The sequence below is a fragment of the Saccostrea echinata genome, unplaced genomic scaffold (genome assembly GCF_033153115.1).
Source record: "Saccostrea echinata isolate AGI-Se365-2 ecotype Australia unplaced genomic scaffold, CSIRO_AGI_Sech_v1 ptg000005l, whole genome shotgun sequence".
NCBI lineage: Eukaryota > Metazoa > Mollusca > Bivalvia > Ostreida > Ostreidae > Saccostrea > Saccostrea echinata.
This window is the reverse complement of record NW_026889754.1, coordinates 8,819,722-8,839,371: the sequence shown is the minus strand read 5'-3', so window position 1 is coordinate 8,839,371 and position 19,650 is coordinate 8,819,722. Positions and strand designations below refer to the sequence as shown.

The 19,650-nt window shown below is 36.0% G+C and overlaps 1 protein-coding gene across 1 annotated transcript; it reads left to right on the top strand.

Moving 5' to 3' along the window:
* Positions 1 to 17,744: 17,744 nt before the first annotated feature.
* On the top strand, positions 17,745 to 18,581 carry LOC133179613 (uncharacterized protein K02A2.6-like). Its single transcript, XM_061314323.1, has one exon. It carries the CDS (start codon positions 17,745 to 17,747, stop codon positions 18,579 to 18,581), a length of 837 nt encoding a protein of 278 aa, XP_061170307.1.
* Positions 18,582 to 19,650: the final 1,069 nt, after the last annotated feature.

Below are 19,650 nucleotides of genomic sequence, written 5' to 3'. Positions count from 1 at the left end.
ATAAATTTGACCAAAATGTGTAACAAATGCAACAAGATGATCATGAGCAAATGAACAATACATTTCCCACAAACGATCATTCAACATAATGTGAATTGCAACAGAGAGAAGCATGAAATTTTTGTACAGATTGTTGTGTACAACTTGCAAAAGGACAAGAGGACCTGTATACAGCAGAAATTGTCTGAACTCTGTAGCTTTCCATCTATCTATGACATCTAGGGAGCGTGGTTTTCGGGAAAATTCACAAGGAATGTAATTTTTCAAAGACAATAATGATTCAGATATTTTGTTTACATCTTGTGAACCTAGTCTACACTTTAATGGTCCCCTTAGCCATAGCAAAAGCAATCGTTTGACAACGCCTAAACATACTAGATGCATGTAATCTATAGGGAATTGGGTCACCATGCCTACATTTATTTCCGCTAAAGGTGAAATGCATTTGTGGTGATCTTCATCAGATAATGAGTCAAATGAGGGATCTGTTCATATGGGTGCATTGGTTTCAGGAAAGGTCATTTTACCCAAATGAACACCGCTCTGGGTACATTTGTCACAACCTGAGTAGCCAGAGTGGCCTTTAACACATTTCACAAATGCCTTTGCTGGAGTATCACAAATAAACGAGTCTATTGCTACACTGAAATGCTTGCCATGGATATCTAATCCATTTTCTCGTATTTCCTTGTACTCATCAACAAAGATTTGAAGAAAATTGTTTAAATTGTTCGGTTTGCTTTGTCCAGAAAATAAACCAATAACAAATGGGGAATCATCAGTAATGTTTCTTATCCTACCTAAAATAGGCCAAAACTGATCATTGGTACTTTTGAACAAAGGCAAACCGTCAATGTTTATTTGCAAAGCAAAACGATATTCATCTTCAAGGAAACGAAGGCATGGTTCAACTTTTTGAGATATGCCAAAAACAATACCAAAATGATAGTATTGCCCTCCGCCAACCTCTGACAAATTATAAGATGTTTGTGTCTGCAATAGAGTTCTGGGGTCTTTTGGCAATTCTGGGAAATATGGTTTTAAAATATCTAACAGAGATAACAAAGCCATATTTGGTATCTGAAAGGTTGTAGACCATTCCCCAAGTTTCTGTGACATGGTCCTCTTGTCCTCATTATCAGACTCACTATCAGAGCTACTAAAAATATTGTTCGGGTGAACTATATTGTCATCGCTTTCTAAATCTGCAGTATCTGAATCATGATCATCTTCCCTCAGATAAAAACTCTGGGGTACATCTAATTGTCTCTGAGCATCTGATTCCATATTTTGATTTATCACATGCACAGACTGATTTCTAGGTTCAACATATTCTATTGAATTGGCAATATTAAGATGTATTTGACTAAATAAGGCAATCAAGTATATTTTTTAATGCATTACACGCACGCACACTGGCATGCATGTACAAAATGACCATGTCAACTTGTCTACACTTTTAATACATCTTTATATTCAAATTTCATCAAAAGATAAAAAAAATTCGGCTATATTAAGTATATCTGTCATTTAACGCTTTACAAGCGCGCGCACGTGCATGCATATCCATGATGAACGTGTCATCTTATCTATACTATTAGTATATATCTACATATTTTGAGTTCAAAGCATTTCATCAAAAAGTATAAAAGTTACAGCTATATCAAGTATATTGGTCATTTTAGCATTGCATGCTTGCGCACGTGCATGCATGTGCATGTTGACAATGTCGTCTTGTCTACATTAATAATATGTCTATATATTCTGAGAATCAAGGCATTACATCAAAAAATGTAAAAGTTATGGTTATAGCAAGTATATTGGTAATTTTACTCATTGCACGCGTACGCACGTGCATGCATGTGTGCGCTGACCATGTCATCTTGTCTACACTTCTAATATATCTTTATATTCTGAGTTTCAATGCAATTCATCAAAAAATGTGCAAGTTAAGTCTATATCGATTGTATTGGTTATTTTAATCATTGCGCACGTGCAAGCATGTGCATGCTGACCATGTCATCTTGTCTACACTATTAATATATCCTTATATTCTGAGTATTAAAGTATTTCATCAAAAGATATGGAAATTTTGGCTATATCAAGTATATTGGTCATTCTAATCATTGCACGCGCACGCACGTGCATGCAAGTGCATGCATGTGTGCGCAGATCATGTCATGTTGTGTACACTTCCAATATATATTTATATTCTGAGAATCAAAGCAATTTATCAAAAAAAGTTAAGTCTATATCATTTGTATTGGTTATTTCAATGCACGCACGTGCATGCATGTGTGTGCTGATCAAGCCTTTTTGTCTACACTTATAATTTATATCAATATTCTGATTTTCAAAGCAATTCATCAAAAAATGTACAAGTTAAGTCTATATCAATTGTATTGGTTATTTCAATCAATGCGCATGCGCGCACGTGCATGCATACGCATTCTGGGCTTGTCATCTTGTCTACACTATTAATATATCCTTATATTCTGAGTATCAAAGCATTTCATCAAAAAATATAAAAGTTACAGCTTTATCAATTTAATTGGTCATTTTACGTATTGCACGCGCACGCACGTGCATGCACTTGCGCGCAAAATGACCTTCGTTCCGCAAATCTACATAACATTCCTATTAACCCTAAAAAGGTTTCACATCAATCGGATGTGTAGTTTCGGAGATCACTCACGGACAAAAAAGTACCTAGGAAGAAAAATAATAATAACTAGAAACTCATTGCGAGCAATGAGAGGTCTTCCGTCCGATTCTGAAAATAAAAACGAAAATTCAAGCTGAAAGAGTGATAAAAGAAATTCAGACACTCTGGAGATTTAGCCCTGGTCAACAGCATTAAAATCCAACGTGCTTACCATTAACCATTCACTTTTTTGCATCACTTCCTGTCACGACCGGAAGTAACGGCGACACATGATTTTCATACGATGCAAATAAACTAATGACAGACTATAAGTCCTGAAAGTTTCAGATTTCAGTCGTTTATTGTTGCCAAGCAATTGTGAGAAAAAATTCTAATTTTGAGGACAGGAAAACACGCGACGGGAAGTGAATTTTATAAAAAAAAAAAAATCTCTAACGTGTCTCTAGACATTGCAGTATCTACAACATGTATTAAAACATTTCAATTCTTTTTCTATAAGCGATATTTATGAGAAAGTTGAATATCGAAATAACGTATTTTATCTCCTAAAACCGGAAGTTGACGTTTTTGTTTCCGGAGGAGTCTAACATATTTCAAAACAGTGAAAGAGATGCAATAAGGTAATGCAAGTTTTAATTTAAACAAGAAAAGTTTAATTTTTGGATTTTTTTATCACTTCCTGTGACGACCGGAAGTGACGGCTGACATTTAACCCAAATGATTTCGCCTACTCTTCAAGGTCTATTATTCATATAAGTTTGTTGTCTTAATCTCTTACCGTTTCTGAGATCTCACTCAGATATTTTCTCACTTTGAGGACAGAAAAACACGCGACCGGAAGTGAATTTTGCAAAGATATTTGACGTTATTATAGACATTTCCAATCTGAATAACATATCTAAAAATCATTTCAAATACTTTACCTATAAAAGATATTTATGGGAAAGTAAAATACTCAAATTGTGTAGTTTTTCTCTTATAAACGGAAGTTGTTTTTTTTTTTTTTGTTTCGGGTGGTACCAACACATATCAAAACTGTGAAAAAGATACAATTATATGATGCAAGTCTTATTCCAAAAGAGAAAAGTTGAAATTTTCGATTTCTTTGATCACTTCCTGTGACGACCGGAAGTGACGACTGACGCTCTTAACCCAAATGGTTTTGTCTACTCCTCAAGGTCTATTACTCATAAAAGTTTGGTGTCTAAATCTCTTACCGTTTCTGAGATCTCACTCAGATATTTTCTCACTTTGAGGACAGAAAAACACGCGACTGGAAGTGAATTTTGCAAAGATATTTGACGTTATTATAGACATTTTCAATCTGAATAACATATCTAAAAATCATTTCAAATACTTTGCCTATAAAAGATATTTATGGGAAAGTAAAATACTCAAATTATGTAGTTTTTCTCTTATAACCGGAAGTAGTCGTTTTTGTTTCCGGTGGGACCAACATATTTCAAAACTGTGAAAGAGTTGCAATAATGTGATGCAAGATTTGATTAAAAAAAAGAAAAGTTGAAATTTTCGATTTCTTTGAACACTTCCGGTGACGACCGGAAGTACTGACGACGAAAACCAAGGTAATTTCGAACATGTAGAAGTTATGGTCTATCATCTCTAACAAGTCTCCAGTTCATATCTTTAGCCGTTTCTTAGATCCTTCGAGGACAAAATTTCATTTTAAAATCAGGAAATTGTCCATAACTTGGTACTGGAACCGAATTTACCAAAAAACGGAATTTTATATAAAATTCATATAAAGACCTTTTATCCCTGAAAATTTCAAAGAAATTCATTGAATAGTTTTCGAGAAATCGCGTGCACAAAATTTTGTCTAAAAAAAAAAGAATAATAATAATAATAATAATAATAAGAAACAATAGAATCACTATAAGGTCTTCCGTGGAGACGGAAGACCTTAACTAGAAACTCATTGCGAGCAATGAGAGGTCTTCCGTCCGATTTTGAAAGTAAAAACGTAAATTCAAGCTGAAAAGGTGGTAAAAGAAATTCAGACACTCTGGAGATTTAACTCTGGTTGTCAGGGTGAAAATCCAACGTGCTAATCATTAACCATTCACTTTTTTGCATCACTTCCTGTCACGACCGGAAGTAACGGCGATACAAGATTTCCTCGCGATTCAAATAAACTGATAACTGACTATCAGTTCTGAAAGTTTTAGACTTCAGTCGTTTACTGTTGCCGAGCAATATTGTGAGAACAAATTCTAATTCTGAGGACAGGTAAACACGCGACCGGAAGTGAATTTTATAGAAAAAATCTCTGACGTTTCTCTAGACATTTGCAGTATCTACAAAATGCATAAAAACATTTCAAGTACTTTATAGATAAGCAATATTTATGAGAAGGTTAAATGTCGAAGTAACGTAGTTTATCACCTAAAACCGGAAGTTGACGTTTTTGTTTCCGGTGGAATCTAACATGTTTCAAAACAGCGAAAGAGATACAATAAAGTGATGCAAACTTTAATTTAAAAAAGAAAATTAAAATTTTTGATTTCTTTGATCACTTCCTGTGACGACCGGAAGTGACGACGGACGCATTTAACCAAAATGGTTTTGCCTACTCCTCAAGGTCTGCTACTCATAAAAATTTGGTGTTTTAATCTTTTACCTGTTTTTGAGATCTCGCTCAGACAATTTTTCATTTTGAGGACAGAAAAACACGCGACCGGAAGTGAATTTTTGAAAGATATTTAAGGTTACTCTAGACCTTTGCAGTCTGAATAACATATTTAAAATTCATTTCAAATACATTATCTATAAAGAATATTTATAGGAAAGTAAAATACTCAAATTTTGTAGTTTTTCTCTTATAACCGGAAGTTGTCGCTTTTGTTTCCGGTGGGACCAACATCTTTCGAATCTGCGAAAAAGATGCAATAAAGTGATGCAATTTTTAAATAAACAAAGAAAAGTTGAAATTTTTGATTTTTTTGATCACTTCCTGTGACAACCGGAAGTGACGGCTGACGCTCTGAACCCAAATGGTTTTTGCTACATCTTAAGGTCTGTTGCTCATATAAGTCTGGTGTCTTAATCTCTTTCCGTTTCCGAGATCTTGCTCAGACAACTTCTCATTTTTAGGACAGAAAAACACGCAACCGGAAGTGAATTTTTGAAAGATATTTGAGGTTTCTCTAGACATTTGCTGTCTGAATAACATATTTAAATTTCATTCCAAATACTTTATCTACAATAGATATTAATGGGAAAGAAAAATATTATGTTGCTTTTCTCTTATAACCGGAAGTTGACGTTTTTGTTTCCGGTGGGACCAACATATTTCAAAACTACAAAAGAGATGCAATAAAGTGATGTAAGAATTGATTTAAAAAAGGAAAGTTGAAATTTAACGATTTCTTTGATCACTTCCGTAAGCGACCGGAAGTGCCGACGACAGACGAAAAGGTGCCCTCTCCAATCTAAAAGTCAAGTTCTATCATCTCTAACAAGTCTCCAGTTAATATCTTAAGCCATTCTTGAGAACACTCGCGGACAAAATTGCATTTTAAAATCAGAAAATTGTCCATAACTTGGCACTGGAACCGAGTTTACCAAAAAACGGAATTTTATATAAAATTCATATAAAGACCTTTTATCCCTGAAAATTTCAAGGAAATTCATTGAATAGTTTTCGAGAAATCGCGTGCACAAAATTTTGTCTAAAAAAAAAGAATAAGAATAAGAATAATAATAATAAGAAACAATAGAATCACTATAAGGTCTTCCGTGGAGACGGAAGACCTTAATAAGAAACAATAGAATCACTATAAGGTCTTCCGTGGAGACGGAAGACCTTAACTAGAGCAAAGCTCGTTGCAAAGCAACGAGTGGGTCTTCCTTCTTAGCTTGTAAGTTGACGTCGAAATAAAAGGATCAATATTTGTTTAATTTCCACCTAAAGGTTACATGTTTCTGTTTAGATTGTCAACTTTGCTTACATTCTCTTTCTTCTTTGACCCAAATATCAAGAGACCTCATCTCCGGAACTCTGAATCTGGAGTGAGCATGAGGATATATAATTCAACTGTACTCTCTCCAACAGTACTCCTGAAATTGTATCCAAAACACTAATACTCCCAGACCCTCATTTCTTGAACTTTGACTTTTGATTTTTAATTTCTAGACTTTTCTATTCATCTAACATCTTTGATGCAATCATGTTAGTAACACGTGTCATACTACAGAATCATCAGTGTTTTGCTACATCACTGTCATAATAATTGCTTGACAAAACATTTACACAGCATAACTACATAGTAAGTAATCCAAATGTGTTACTGATTGAGGATATCCATTCTTTGACAATCAGTAAGTAGAAAAATACTCTTACAAGAAATGCACAGGGATGATTTCAGTAAGACACGGTGTCACTTATGGAAAATTTTAACATACCGGTAACATCTTTTTTAGCCTTTAACTTAAAAGTTAAACTTCATTATCTCAAAAACCGATATCTAAATACATGTACCATTTATATGGTGAAATGAGTTGGTACTCCCAACCCCTTATTCTTTAAGTTTTTTACCCTGCATGGTTATCTGGAGTCATTGGATATCTTGATGATCTTGGTCCAGTTGAAATTGAGAAAAAATGGTTTTACTGTACTTCTTGGGTTCATTTATTCAAATGTTTTACAAGGGGGGAAAAAAACACATGAAATATATGGAGATAACGAACAGTATTCAAGCTCAAAAGTCCATTATACAATACAAAATAGGATCAGAGCAAACACGGACCTCCAAACATCAGAGGTGGGATCAGGTGCCATGGAGGAGTGAGCATCCCCTGCCGACCGGTCACACCCGCCGTGTGCTCCTTGTCATGATCGGGAAATAACGGAAAAATCCGTCGACAATTCAGTGTGTAAATAATATATTTAAATTTTCGTAACATGTTAAAATAATCTTTTACATGTACATTACACATATATTCAAGTAAATTTTTTTAATAAGAATTCATTAAAAATATTTGAATCCATTGAAGTTGATTGCAGTAGATATAATGTGAATTATGAGCCTAAGACACAACAAGCAAATTTAAAGAATAGTGGTCTCATTCTGTCATTTGTCAACTGAAAAAGTTTGATGATAATAGGCCTGAAAGTGTTCAAAATATGCCTCTAAATCATTTTGAAAAAGAATGGCTGCAAAATTTAAAAAGTAGGTAACCATGAATTACTTTTGAGTCAACATGATACGAGGTCCTTAGATGCATCAACTGACAAGATTTGATGATCCTAGTCCTTATAGTAAGCAAAATATCAACATTTTAATAAATGTAATTTTTAGTCAACTTTGAAGTGACCTTGAGACCAAGCCCTTTGTCCCAGAGTGATTCCCTGTGCAAATTTTAATCAACAATATATTCTCATCCTTTTGTGAAAGTTTGGTGATAATCTGCCCAGTGGTTCTTGAGAAGACGATTTTTTAGCAACCAGTACTTTTGGTTTTATTTACCTAATTATCTCCCCTTGTTTAAGGGTCACAACCCTAAGTTTACTATAAACGGGAGCCCTTGGGCCATGGATACACTGTGACATATTTGACAATAATTGGCCAAGGGGTTCTTGAGTTATGGCCCATATTCTAACAAGAGGCCCATGGGCCACAACGCTCACCTGAGTTACTTTGGCCCTGCTGTTCTTCACCAGACCCGCCCTCCCTTGTAATACTTATTGCGGCCCCACCCTACCCCCAGGGGCCATGATTTGAAAAATTAGAATCTACACTACCCCAGGATGATTCCACATATGTTTCAGTTTTTCTGGCTCAGTGGTTCTTGAGAAGAAGATTTTTAAAGATTTTGTCAATATATTTCAATGTAAAACTTTGATTCCCTATTGTGGCCCCGCCCTACCCCTGGGGGCCATGATTTGAAGATTTAGAATCTACACTACCCCAGGATGCTTCCACATAACTTTCAGCTTTTCTGGCCCTGTGGTTCTTGAGAAGATTTTTTAATGACCCCACCCTATTTTTGTCTTCTCTTGATTATCTCCCCTTGCAAAGGGGGTTGGTACTTCATTTTAACAAACTCCCCTTCACCCAAGGATGCTGTGTACCAACTTTGGTTAAATTTGGCTCAGTGGTTCTTGAGAAGAAGACAAAAATATGAAAAGTTTACAGACGGACGGACAGACAGACGGACAGACGACGGACAACTGGTGATCAGAAAAGCTCACTTAAGCTTTCAGCTCAGGTGAGCTAAAAAGTTTACGTACACCGCACAAATGGCCATAGCATTAGCTCTTTGAGCCTTTGGCTCACAAGAGCTAAAAAGATAAAAAGAATTATGTATATTAGAGTTGTCTATTTGTAATCAAAGCTATATCGAAATCAGACCAATTTCTTGAAATAAAAAATTGCACTGTTGTAGTGCAAAAAAATTAATAATATTCTACATGTCGCTACAATATTCAAAGAGGATGTGTTGCAAAATTTTGAATTATATTAGAGGGGTTATGACTGTTTCATCGCTAATTATAAATGATCAATGCGAAAACACAAAGTTGAGAATTGCAATGTCATTGAAAGTCTTGGAGAGCACCGAGCTATTAAAAAATTATTTCTTCAGACAGGTCATTTTTCAAAGTGCACAGTAAATTTTCCTTAAATCAATGTGTCTGCAAACTTTTCTAACAATCCTCGTTCATGTACATGCCCTTAGCACTGAAGTCATTTGAAATATGCACATATGTTAACATTTGTTGCTGTATATGCCAAAATAGCAGTTCTCTCTAAATGTTCTTAATATATTAAGGCCTGATGTGTCCATAATCCTAGATGGAAAGACTTTTATCCTTGTGTGACTGTTTAAATTTCACTATGCTGCTTATTCTTCGTCATCTCCAAACAGATGCTCTTCTGGCAAATATGGTCATGCTTGGTATCAAATTTCAGTTATCAGATGGCAGTCACACCTATCCAAAAGAAATTGAAATTTCTCATTTAAAATTAAAAAAAAAACTGTACAACTTATAAATGATAAATAGCGATGTTAATTTTACTCGGACAGCTAAGTCGCACAGTCAGAGGCTTTAGTCAAATGAAAGTCGAGTACTCGTTGAAATTTAAATCAATTTTTCATGTCATTTTCCTTTTTGTCTTTAAGAGACTGCTAGCCTGTACAATATTTAATCTAAATTATAACCATTATACAACAAATTATTGAATCATTAACATTTTCGTAGTAATAAATATATGTATCAAATGTATTTGATTTCAAATATAATATTTACTGCCAGTGTTTTTTTTTTCAGTACTTTGGGACTGGGGGCTGGGGCCCTCAGAATTGGGAATTTCAGCATCAAGTAGGCTAAATTGGGAATCTCCCAGAGAGCCCAATCACTTAAAAAGCATTGTCAAAAAGCTTTGTTTTTGTCTTTGTATTACTTTAACAAACAACTAGATGAAATCCCGCGCAGGCGCGGGGAATTGAATTTGTACTACTACCGACAGAAAATATAATGTAGTTTGTACTGACAGCCTACAGGCTTACAGCAGGAAGAAACACTTTGTTCAAAATCCCGCATGAAGTAGATGTACGTCTCCACCCCACCCCTCTTTTTTGTAAAAACTTAAAAAATAACAATTTCATTAATCGACGTTTATTTTGAAACCTGTAATACTATGTTTTGGATATTGTACTTTAGATGCTCTTATTTCAATTCTGCAGGAATAAAAGCAGCGAATATGCACATTTTACTGATAAATTGATTTTTTTTTTGGGTGGGGGGGTTAAAAATTTACAGGTCCTTGGGTCTTGGTTTATAAATATGTATGTGCCTTATTGATATGTAAAAAATGCACTTTACTTTCTTTATTTTACATATCAATAAGGTACATACATATTTATAAACCAAGACCCAAGTACCTGTGGAAAAAATAGTTTTAACTCCCTATGAATAGGCCGAGCACTTGATACAAAGACTGTATTCAGAAAAAAAACCCTGAAATGTATTAATTAAAGCACAAAAATTTACAGCTTCAATTGTATTTGAACAATATCTTATTTATCAATTTTCTCTTTTCATGTAAGCAAGTTTATTACGAAGTACAACTTGTATTTCGGGTTCGTTGCCACGATGCTCTCAGTAAGAAATATATACAAATTTTACCGATAAATTTATTAGGAAAACCTACTACATATATGTAATAGTCTTTCGATATATAAATATATATTCACAACTTATAGTGTTATCAATGATTTACCATTATTTCAATGACCATTCACACAAAAGCTTTTCTTATGTTCATGCAGCTGAAATCGCCTCGTTTTTCCTTTTAACATCAGGCTCGATGCTATATGATGTTCTAGAAGCTTCCGCGTCAATATTAAGATCGGCGAATTTCGAAAATAATTTGCACATTTCCCTTTTTAATTGGTTTTCACAACTTATTTCTTTTATATCATTTAAATCAAGTTTTGATTGAATAATTCAGTGATGACGTTTTGTGAAATAAATAAATGATTACTTCTTGTCAGTTTCATTAGATTTTCAAAGAATCAATGTATTTTCACTATATAATCAATAGAGCCCCGCCCTAACACCAGAATCCCTGACCCTGGGAATTTTGGAAGAGGCACTCTTGCTATTTATAACTATGTACTTAGTTACTTTATTTAATACCCAGGAGCAGAGAAGATTTTCAAAGAAATAATGCACTTTCACTATATGATCTATATAGCCCCACCCTGGGGCCAGAACACCTGACCCAGGGGCCATGAATTTCACAATTTTTGAAGAGGCACTCTTGCTCATCATAACTATGTACTTAGTTACTTTATTTAATACCCAGGAGCACAGAAGATTTTCAAAGAATTAATGCATTTTCACTATATAATCAATAGAGCCCCACCCTAACACCAGAACCCCTGACCCCGGGGTCATGAATTTCACAATTTTGGAAGAGGCACTCTTGCTCTTCATAACTATGTACTTAGTTACTTTATTTAATACCCAGGAGCAGAGAAGAAGATTTTCAAAGAAATAATGCACTTTCACTATATGATCTATATAGCCCCACCCTGGGGCCAGAACCCCTGACCCAGGGGCCATGAATTTCACAATTCGGAAGAGGCATTCTTGCTCATCATACATGTAACTATGTACTTAGTTACTTTACTTAATACCCAGGAGCAGAGAAGAAGATTTTCAAAGAAATAATGCACTTTCACTATATGATCTATATAGCCCCACCTGGGGCCAGAACCCCTGACCCTGGGGCCATGAATTTCACAATTTTGGTAGAGGGCTCACTGCTTATTACAATGATGCCAACAGTTTGACTGCTTGATGTCCTGGAGTAAAGAGGAAGATTTTTAAATATTGCATTATTTTTGGTGGTTTTAGCCCCACCCCTCAGGCCCCAGGGGGGCAGGGACCATGAAATTCAAAATTTTTGTTCCCCTTCACCCATAGATGCTATATGCCAAATTCGGTTGAAATTGGTTAAGCGGTTTCAGAGAAGAAACTAAAAATGTTCAAATGTTAACACACGACGCACGCCGACGGACGAGAACGGATAGCAATAGGTCACCTGAGTACTCAGGTGACCTAAAAATTAATAGACTTGATGAAAATATGACAATACCTGTGGATTTAAAAAGGAAAAATCTTATTGTCATGAAAATATCCGACCTACAAAGATTTTGATTGCTTTATATTGGTGAATGAAAAACAGTGAGTTTTATCAGAATTCAAACATAAATATACGAGGTGTTATCAAAAAGTTCGTGGACTAGCGCCATAAAATTGAAACCGCTATATGTACATCAATGATTTTTTAAACATTTAATAAACATCACCTTTTCTATCTGTGAAATAAACTATAAATCAAAAGTTTTATTTTTTAGTGAATTGTAAATGTTTTTGTAAGCAATGGTATGTCCATGCGGCGCAACCTCGAACATGGCGTATTTTCTACCTGAGTGTAACTGAGAAAAAGTCTTCTAATATGAGCATTTGTCATCCGAAAATCCCATTAATTCACTCATGTGATATGACACATTTTTTTCGTAAAAGTTGCAATTTTTACCTCATTCTGTATATTTTACGAAATTTTATCGTAAATTTTATATTGAATGTCCAAACAATAAAGGGGTTAAAAATGACGTCGAAAGGGGGTAGGGTGTCATTTTACAGCATTGTATAAAGTTTCAGCCCCTGGAAAACCTGGTATAGACTTAGAAAATGTTTAAACAGGCAACAGAGAAATAAAATTCATCAAGAGTATTTGTTTTTTAATACCAAAACAGATTCAGCAAGAAAAGAGACACACGGTTAATGTTGATTTGTAGTCAGGATGTCCAAAGTCAGTCATGTCGAAAAGTGACGTTGATCATTGGTTGACATTGAACTCCGACAAGAAAATTATGCTAGCAAAATCAAGCGAGGATCTTTTCCTAAGTATAGATTCAATATTTACAATATTAATGCATTGAAATCAGGAGTTCCTGACATTGTAAAGTCATATAAACAAGACGGGTTTAGGTCTTTAATTTACTCCAGAGAATCTCATCAAGATAAGTGTATTGAGGCAGAAGGAACGGGCATTGAGAAATAATGACGTTATCGGACGTCATGAAACTAAACAGCAACAACGCCGGATAATCATATAATGCCTTTTTTAATTAATGATAATTTGGCAAATAATCAAAATATCAAGCTGAAATTTTCAACACTTCTTAAGCTTTTGTTGTTTTATGTTCCCAATAAATTTTGTAATCAATGACTACATAGTATTAATTTTATCGCATCAGTCCACGAACTTTTTGATAACCCCTCGTAGATGACAACTGGTTCCATGAGCTTACCAATATACAGCGAATTAATGAGAGAGTTTATAGAGGACCACACCAATCAAGGTTTAACAATGCATGACTAATCAGATGAATCAGACTCTGATGAATTTCGTGAAGTTGATGGTAGTGCTAAGGATGGAAATTCTGATACACTACTAGAAAGTGAGTCAAATGATATGAATCAGATCTTTATATTTGCTCCAGGAGAAGGACAACGTCCAATTAGTTTGTATCAAAATCATATGGCTGAATATTTGTCATTTCCAACAATATTTTGTGGTAGAGTAGAGAAGGATCAGCATCAAGTACCCGTTTTATATGCTGATATTGCCTAATGGGAATTATGAAGTGTTGATAGACGTGCTGAACAGTCAGTACCAAACTTGTTTTTTAAACTAAAAAAGATTCAACTAAACAGGTTAACAGAAAAATGCAATTTAGCTTTTAGGAAGTGCAAAACAAAGGGTAAAATCTTTCGAGCAAATAAAATACGAAATGCTGATCAAATTAACGACATGTTACACACAATGAGGGATTTTTTATGTATTCCAACATTTGAAAAATTCTCCTTTTTATCTTGAAACAGGGAAGATGTTTTTGCAATGATACGACAGCTTGGTCTACCAACATGGTTTATGTCCTTTCCTGCTGTAGATACACGATGGAGTGATCTTCTAAGGGCACTAGAGATTTTAAACGATGAAAGATAGTACACAGATTCTTAAATTGAGAACATAGTACACTTTTTATATGTCCATTGAAGATGGGATGTACTGCTGAATGACATTCATCTCTGCCACACAAGGAGCAAGGTTCACTTAGGGCCTCTTTTGGCCCTGTGAATTTCAGAAAAACTGAAACTGCTTGGTTTTAGTTAACAATGCATGAAATATCATTTAGACCTTTGGTGACTGCGTATCTATCAAAAATGACGTAATTTTCTGGCTAGGCAATGCATTATAGCGTCATGAAATGCGTCATTTTCCTCATATCCTGAGAAATTGTACAAAAACAGCCATTTTTTAAAGCTATTTTTCGGTATTTAAGATAGAGCGCAACCTCTGATCTAAAATATGCAACTATTAAATGATAGAACTATTTCTGAGGATTACAAAACATGTTTTATTTTTAAGATCAGAGGGTGCGCTCATATTATTTCTCTTCTGTGAAAGTACTCAAATATACCTGTTTTCCTTAAAATTCAAGAACATTGCAATTCCATGAAGCCTCTTTTCCAAGATCTTAGCTTTCAGGAGAAAATTTTTAAAAGGAAATGAAAGCACCAAGTTTCTACTTTATCTTGATGTTTAAATTGGAACATAAAGTGTTAGTTAATAAATCGGTATATCTACAGGGCCAATATATGTGTTATGTCCATGTATTCCGGAAATATGTTATGTATACGTTATTGGTTTTTACTATTATGTGTTCTTCGTTATTAAAGTAGTTCCATGGTTCCATGAACACGTGTTGTACTTACTTGTGTCCCAATACACAACATTGGCGACGAGGATTGTGCAAGTAACTGTTCGGATTGTGTACCGAATTTGTTCTGTGTACCGTCCACGTGCTTTCACAGTCATGGCAGGAAAAATAGGCCGATTGGAACCATTTGATAGTGCAGTTGAGTCATGGGATTCTTATCATGAACAATAAGACAGACAAGAAAGTACCCGTTTTACTTACACTTATTGGTGGAAACACTTATTCACTGCTGCGAGGGCTCACGAGACCCAAGAAACCTTCAGAGGTATCGTATGGCGACTTAGTAGCGACACTACGAAAGCATCTATGTCCAAAGCCGCTAGTCATAGCTGAACGTTTTCGCTTTCATAAGAGGGAACAAGCAGAAGGTGAGACTATTCTTAATTATGTAGCAGCACTGAGAAAGTTATCTGAACATTGCTTATTTGATGAGGCTATTCTGGATGATATGCTACGAGACAGACTTGTTTGTGGCTTACGCAATGAGCATATACAAAAGAAACTTCTATCTGAGGCTGAACTAACCTTTACTTCTGCACGGATATAGCCGTTGCAATGGAGACAGCAGCCCGGGATGCCACAGAACTACAATCTAAGCACAGTCCTAGTGCAAGTGTACATAAACTGCATACTAAAAAGAAATCTCAAGGCTACGGTGGGACATCAGGGAAATATACCCCCAAGGGAGGAAAATCATGTTTCCGGTGCAATGGTGACCACCATCCCCAAAGCTGTTATTACAGAGACAAGGAGTGTTTCAAGTGTCACAAGAAGGGTCACTCCAAACATGCATGTCGCAGCCAGAAGAAAAATAAGATGAGTATCCACATGATAAATGTCAGTTCAGATAGTGATGGTGACCAGATCTACATTAAGACTTCGGAGATGGATATTAACTCCATGAGCAGATCAGACGATGTGATAAGGATCACACCCATAGTAAACAGTGTTAGTCTGGAAATGGAATTGGATACAGGGGCCGCAGTATCTGTAATTCCTGAGAAAATATTCAAGGAGAAATTTCCAAATGTCAAGATGAAACCTAGTGACATTTTGTTGAAGACACCCACTGGAGAAAGAATAAAGCCTGTGGGTATCGCAGATGTTAGTGTGAGATACCAGGACCAGTGCAAAAATCTTAATCTATATGTTGTGGAAAAAGCTGGAGTTACACTATTTGGTCGGGATTGGCTGAAACAGATTACATTGAACTGGCCAGAAATAAAAGCACTTGTAACTTGTAAAACAGAAAAAAAAAACTCAAAACTGTGTTAGATAAACATTTGAGTATATTCGAGGACAATTTTGGTACATTTAAGGGAATTAAGGCAAGGTTGAATGTCAAACCCAATACAAAACTTAAGTTTATGAAAGCCAGACAGGTGCCTTATGCACTAAAACCTAAAGTTGACATAGAACTAGAAAAGTTAGTCAAAGATGGTGTTCTGGAGAAATGCAACTGTAGTGAATGGGCAACGCCCATTGTACCAGTCACTAAGAAGGATGGTTCAGTTCGTGTGTGTGGAGATTTCAAGGTGACTCTTAACCCAGTATTAGAAGTTGACCAGTACCCTCTTCCAAGAATTGAAGATATATTTGCTGCTTTATCTGGAGGACAACAATTCTCAAAAGTGGATTTAAAACATGCCTACCTACAGATGGAGGTAGAAGAAGATTCCCGTCCCTTACTGACCATCAACACAGAAAAGGGCTTATATCGTTACAATCGCCTAGTGTATGGTGTTGCATCTGCGCCAGCAATTTGGCAGCGTTCAATGGATATGGTGCTTCAAGGACTTCCTGGAGTGAAGTGCATTATTGACGATATGATCATCACAGGCAAAGATGAAGCAGAGCATTTACGGAATTTAGATGCTGTGCTTGGCAGATTGGCAGAATATGGACTGAGTAAACTTGGACAAGTGCCAATTTTTCAAGGATAAAGTATCTTTCTGTGGGCATGAAATTGACCGTAATGGTTTACAAAAGACACAGAAGAAGATAGACGCAGTTGTAAATACACCACAGCCTACTAATGTGTCCGAGCTTCGTTCATTCTTGGGGATTGTGAACTACTATGCACGTTTCATTCCCAATTTATCTACAGTGCTTCACCCACTGTACAGCTTACTGGAGAAGGACCGCAAGTGGTGTTGGACAAAAGACTGTAAGGAGGCCTTTAAGACTGTTAAAAACTCATCACATCAGATGAAATACTTACCCATTATGATCCAATCCTACCCTTATGTCTTGCGACAGACACCTCTCCTTATGGCCTTGGAGCTGTTTTGAGCCACATTATGCCCAATGGTGAAGAAAGACCAATTGCTTATGCATCCCGCTCACTCAGCACATCTGAGAAAAACTACTCACAGATAGAGAAGGAAGCTCTAGGAATTATATTTGGAGTAAAACGTTTCAACACTTATGTTTACGGAAGACATTTTCGTCTTATTACAGACCATGAACCACTTATCTCTATATTTGGTCCAAAGAAGGGGATCGCAAATACAACAGCAGCTAGGTTGCAAAGGTACGCCCTTTTCCTAGCTGGATACAACTATGATATAGTTTACAGAAATACAAAGATACATGGAAATGCCGACAGTTTGTCACGCTTACCTGTCACGTATGAGGGTAGCCGATTAGTGGACAAGGAAGCGGAAGTGGAGATGTTGCATGTCAGTCAACTGGAACATCTACCAATAAAACCCGAAACAATCCAACATGAAACAAAGCGTGGCCAGAGGTGATACCTATGAAAACCACAACATCTTCCCAGACCATAGATGTATTACGTACTGTTTTTGCACGTAATGGCCTTCCATCGCAAATTGTAAGCGACAATGGACCTCAATTCACATCAGAGGAGTTTGCCAAAATTACCAGAGGAAATGGTATAAAACACATAACCTCAGCACCATGTCACCCCAGTACTAACGGTTTAGCAGAAAGATTTGTACAGTCATTCAAGATGAGTCTCAAGTCGAGTAAAAAGAAAAGTGGTAGTGTGGTGAAGAAACTAAGCAATTTTCTTATGGCTTACCGTAATGCTCCACAGTGTACAACAAATGAAAGTCCAGCAAAATTATTCATGGGCGGAAACTTACCATCTCGTTTAGACCTCATGAAACCAGATGTTAGGAGGAAGGTAGAGCAGAAACAGTGTGAAGTGCGCGAAAGAAGAAAAAGTGTGTTGCGTAAATTCGAACCAGGAGATTCTGTTGCTGTTCGTGACTACCGAAAGAATCATTGTCAGTGGACTTCCGGAACTGTAACAGCTCAGACTGGACCTGTATCATATTCTGTAGAAGTAACACCAGGAGTCACATGGCGACGTCACGCTGATCAGTTGCGTTCTTCAAATGTGCCGATTCAGGAAAACTTGCATATTCAACCTAGTAATGCAGCTGTGAGTCAACAACCAGTGAAGCCAAACATCGCGAAACAGAACTCAACCGCGTCCAATACAGAGCCACATCTTTTGCATCCATCCAATGATTACTCAGCTGTGCCATCTACTCAAGCTGCTCCTGAACCAAGATATCCGAGTCGTGTCAGGAAACCGCCCAAACATCTTGACGATTATGTTTAACATTGAAGTGAAATGTGATACTAGTGCAGATTGAGGCATAATAATCCTCATGGTATCACAGGGAAACAAAGGTTTCTCATTTGTACGTATGTTGCCTATACTTTTGATCTTAAATGTATATTTACATTTGTATGTTGTCATTTATTTCCGAGACTTACCATTATATAAGAGAAAACAATGTAAAGGGGTATATCTTACTTTAAAACTTAAGAGGGAGGAATGTTATGTCCATGTATTCCGGAAATATGTTATGTATACGTTATTTGTTTTTACTATTATGTGTTCTTCGTTATTAAAGTAGTTCCATGGTTCCATGAACACGTGTTGTACTTACTTGTGTCCCAATACACAACAATATGCATAAAGTGAACCTAGCTCTTTATGTATCGTAGATTTATTCTTCTGACAAGTGTTATCTCTACATTTTTATTTTCTTTAAATTTTCAAACACCAGCATCTTCAACGAACTTGTAAGATTAAAGTTACTTAGAAAAATTAAATGATGACTTTACAATGAATTCGGCACCTGAAAATCAATATCTTTATCTTTATTGATTCTCTTATGCAAGTCTGATTGTATAAAATATTTTCTTTTGGATCACAATTCAAGTGAAAGAAATGAACAAAACAGATCCAAGCCTCCAGACCATCAAATCAGGCGAAATAATAAAGTCCTATGTCACGGTAGAAGATAATCCATGTCTGTGCTTGGGACAGGCACATTGACCAGTTGGATCTTGCAAAGTCCTACAAATTCAAAGCTGTATCGCTTCACAGTTTTGACGGCATTAAGTCTATCACGACTTGCCCGACACCAACATTCAAGAGACCGCTGATGTTGGGTTCGTAAAAGCGGGAGAAACTGATGCCATCAGTGTTACATGTACAATGAACATTGACTGCATCGTGCAATTCCCTGCCCTGTGTACTGCTGGCAACAAAGATACTGGACTTTTCAGTCCAAATCGCAATCCAGTAAAATGTCAAAATTGTCATACGAGACAGCTGTTTGCAAAATTGTTTGAAAGAGTGAAATTTTTATTTGATTTAAATTTGGTACATGAGAAAG

Bases quoted from the DNA above. Each gene is read 5' to 3' on its own strand.
- LOC133179613 (XM_061314323.1), top strand. From the start codon at position 17,745: ATGAAAACCACAACATCTTCCCAGACCATAGATGTATTACGTACTGTT.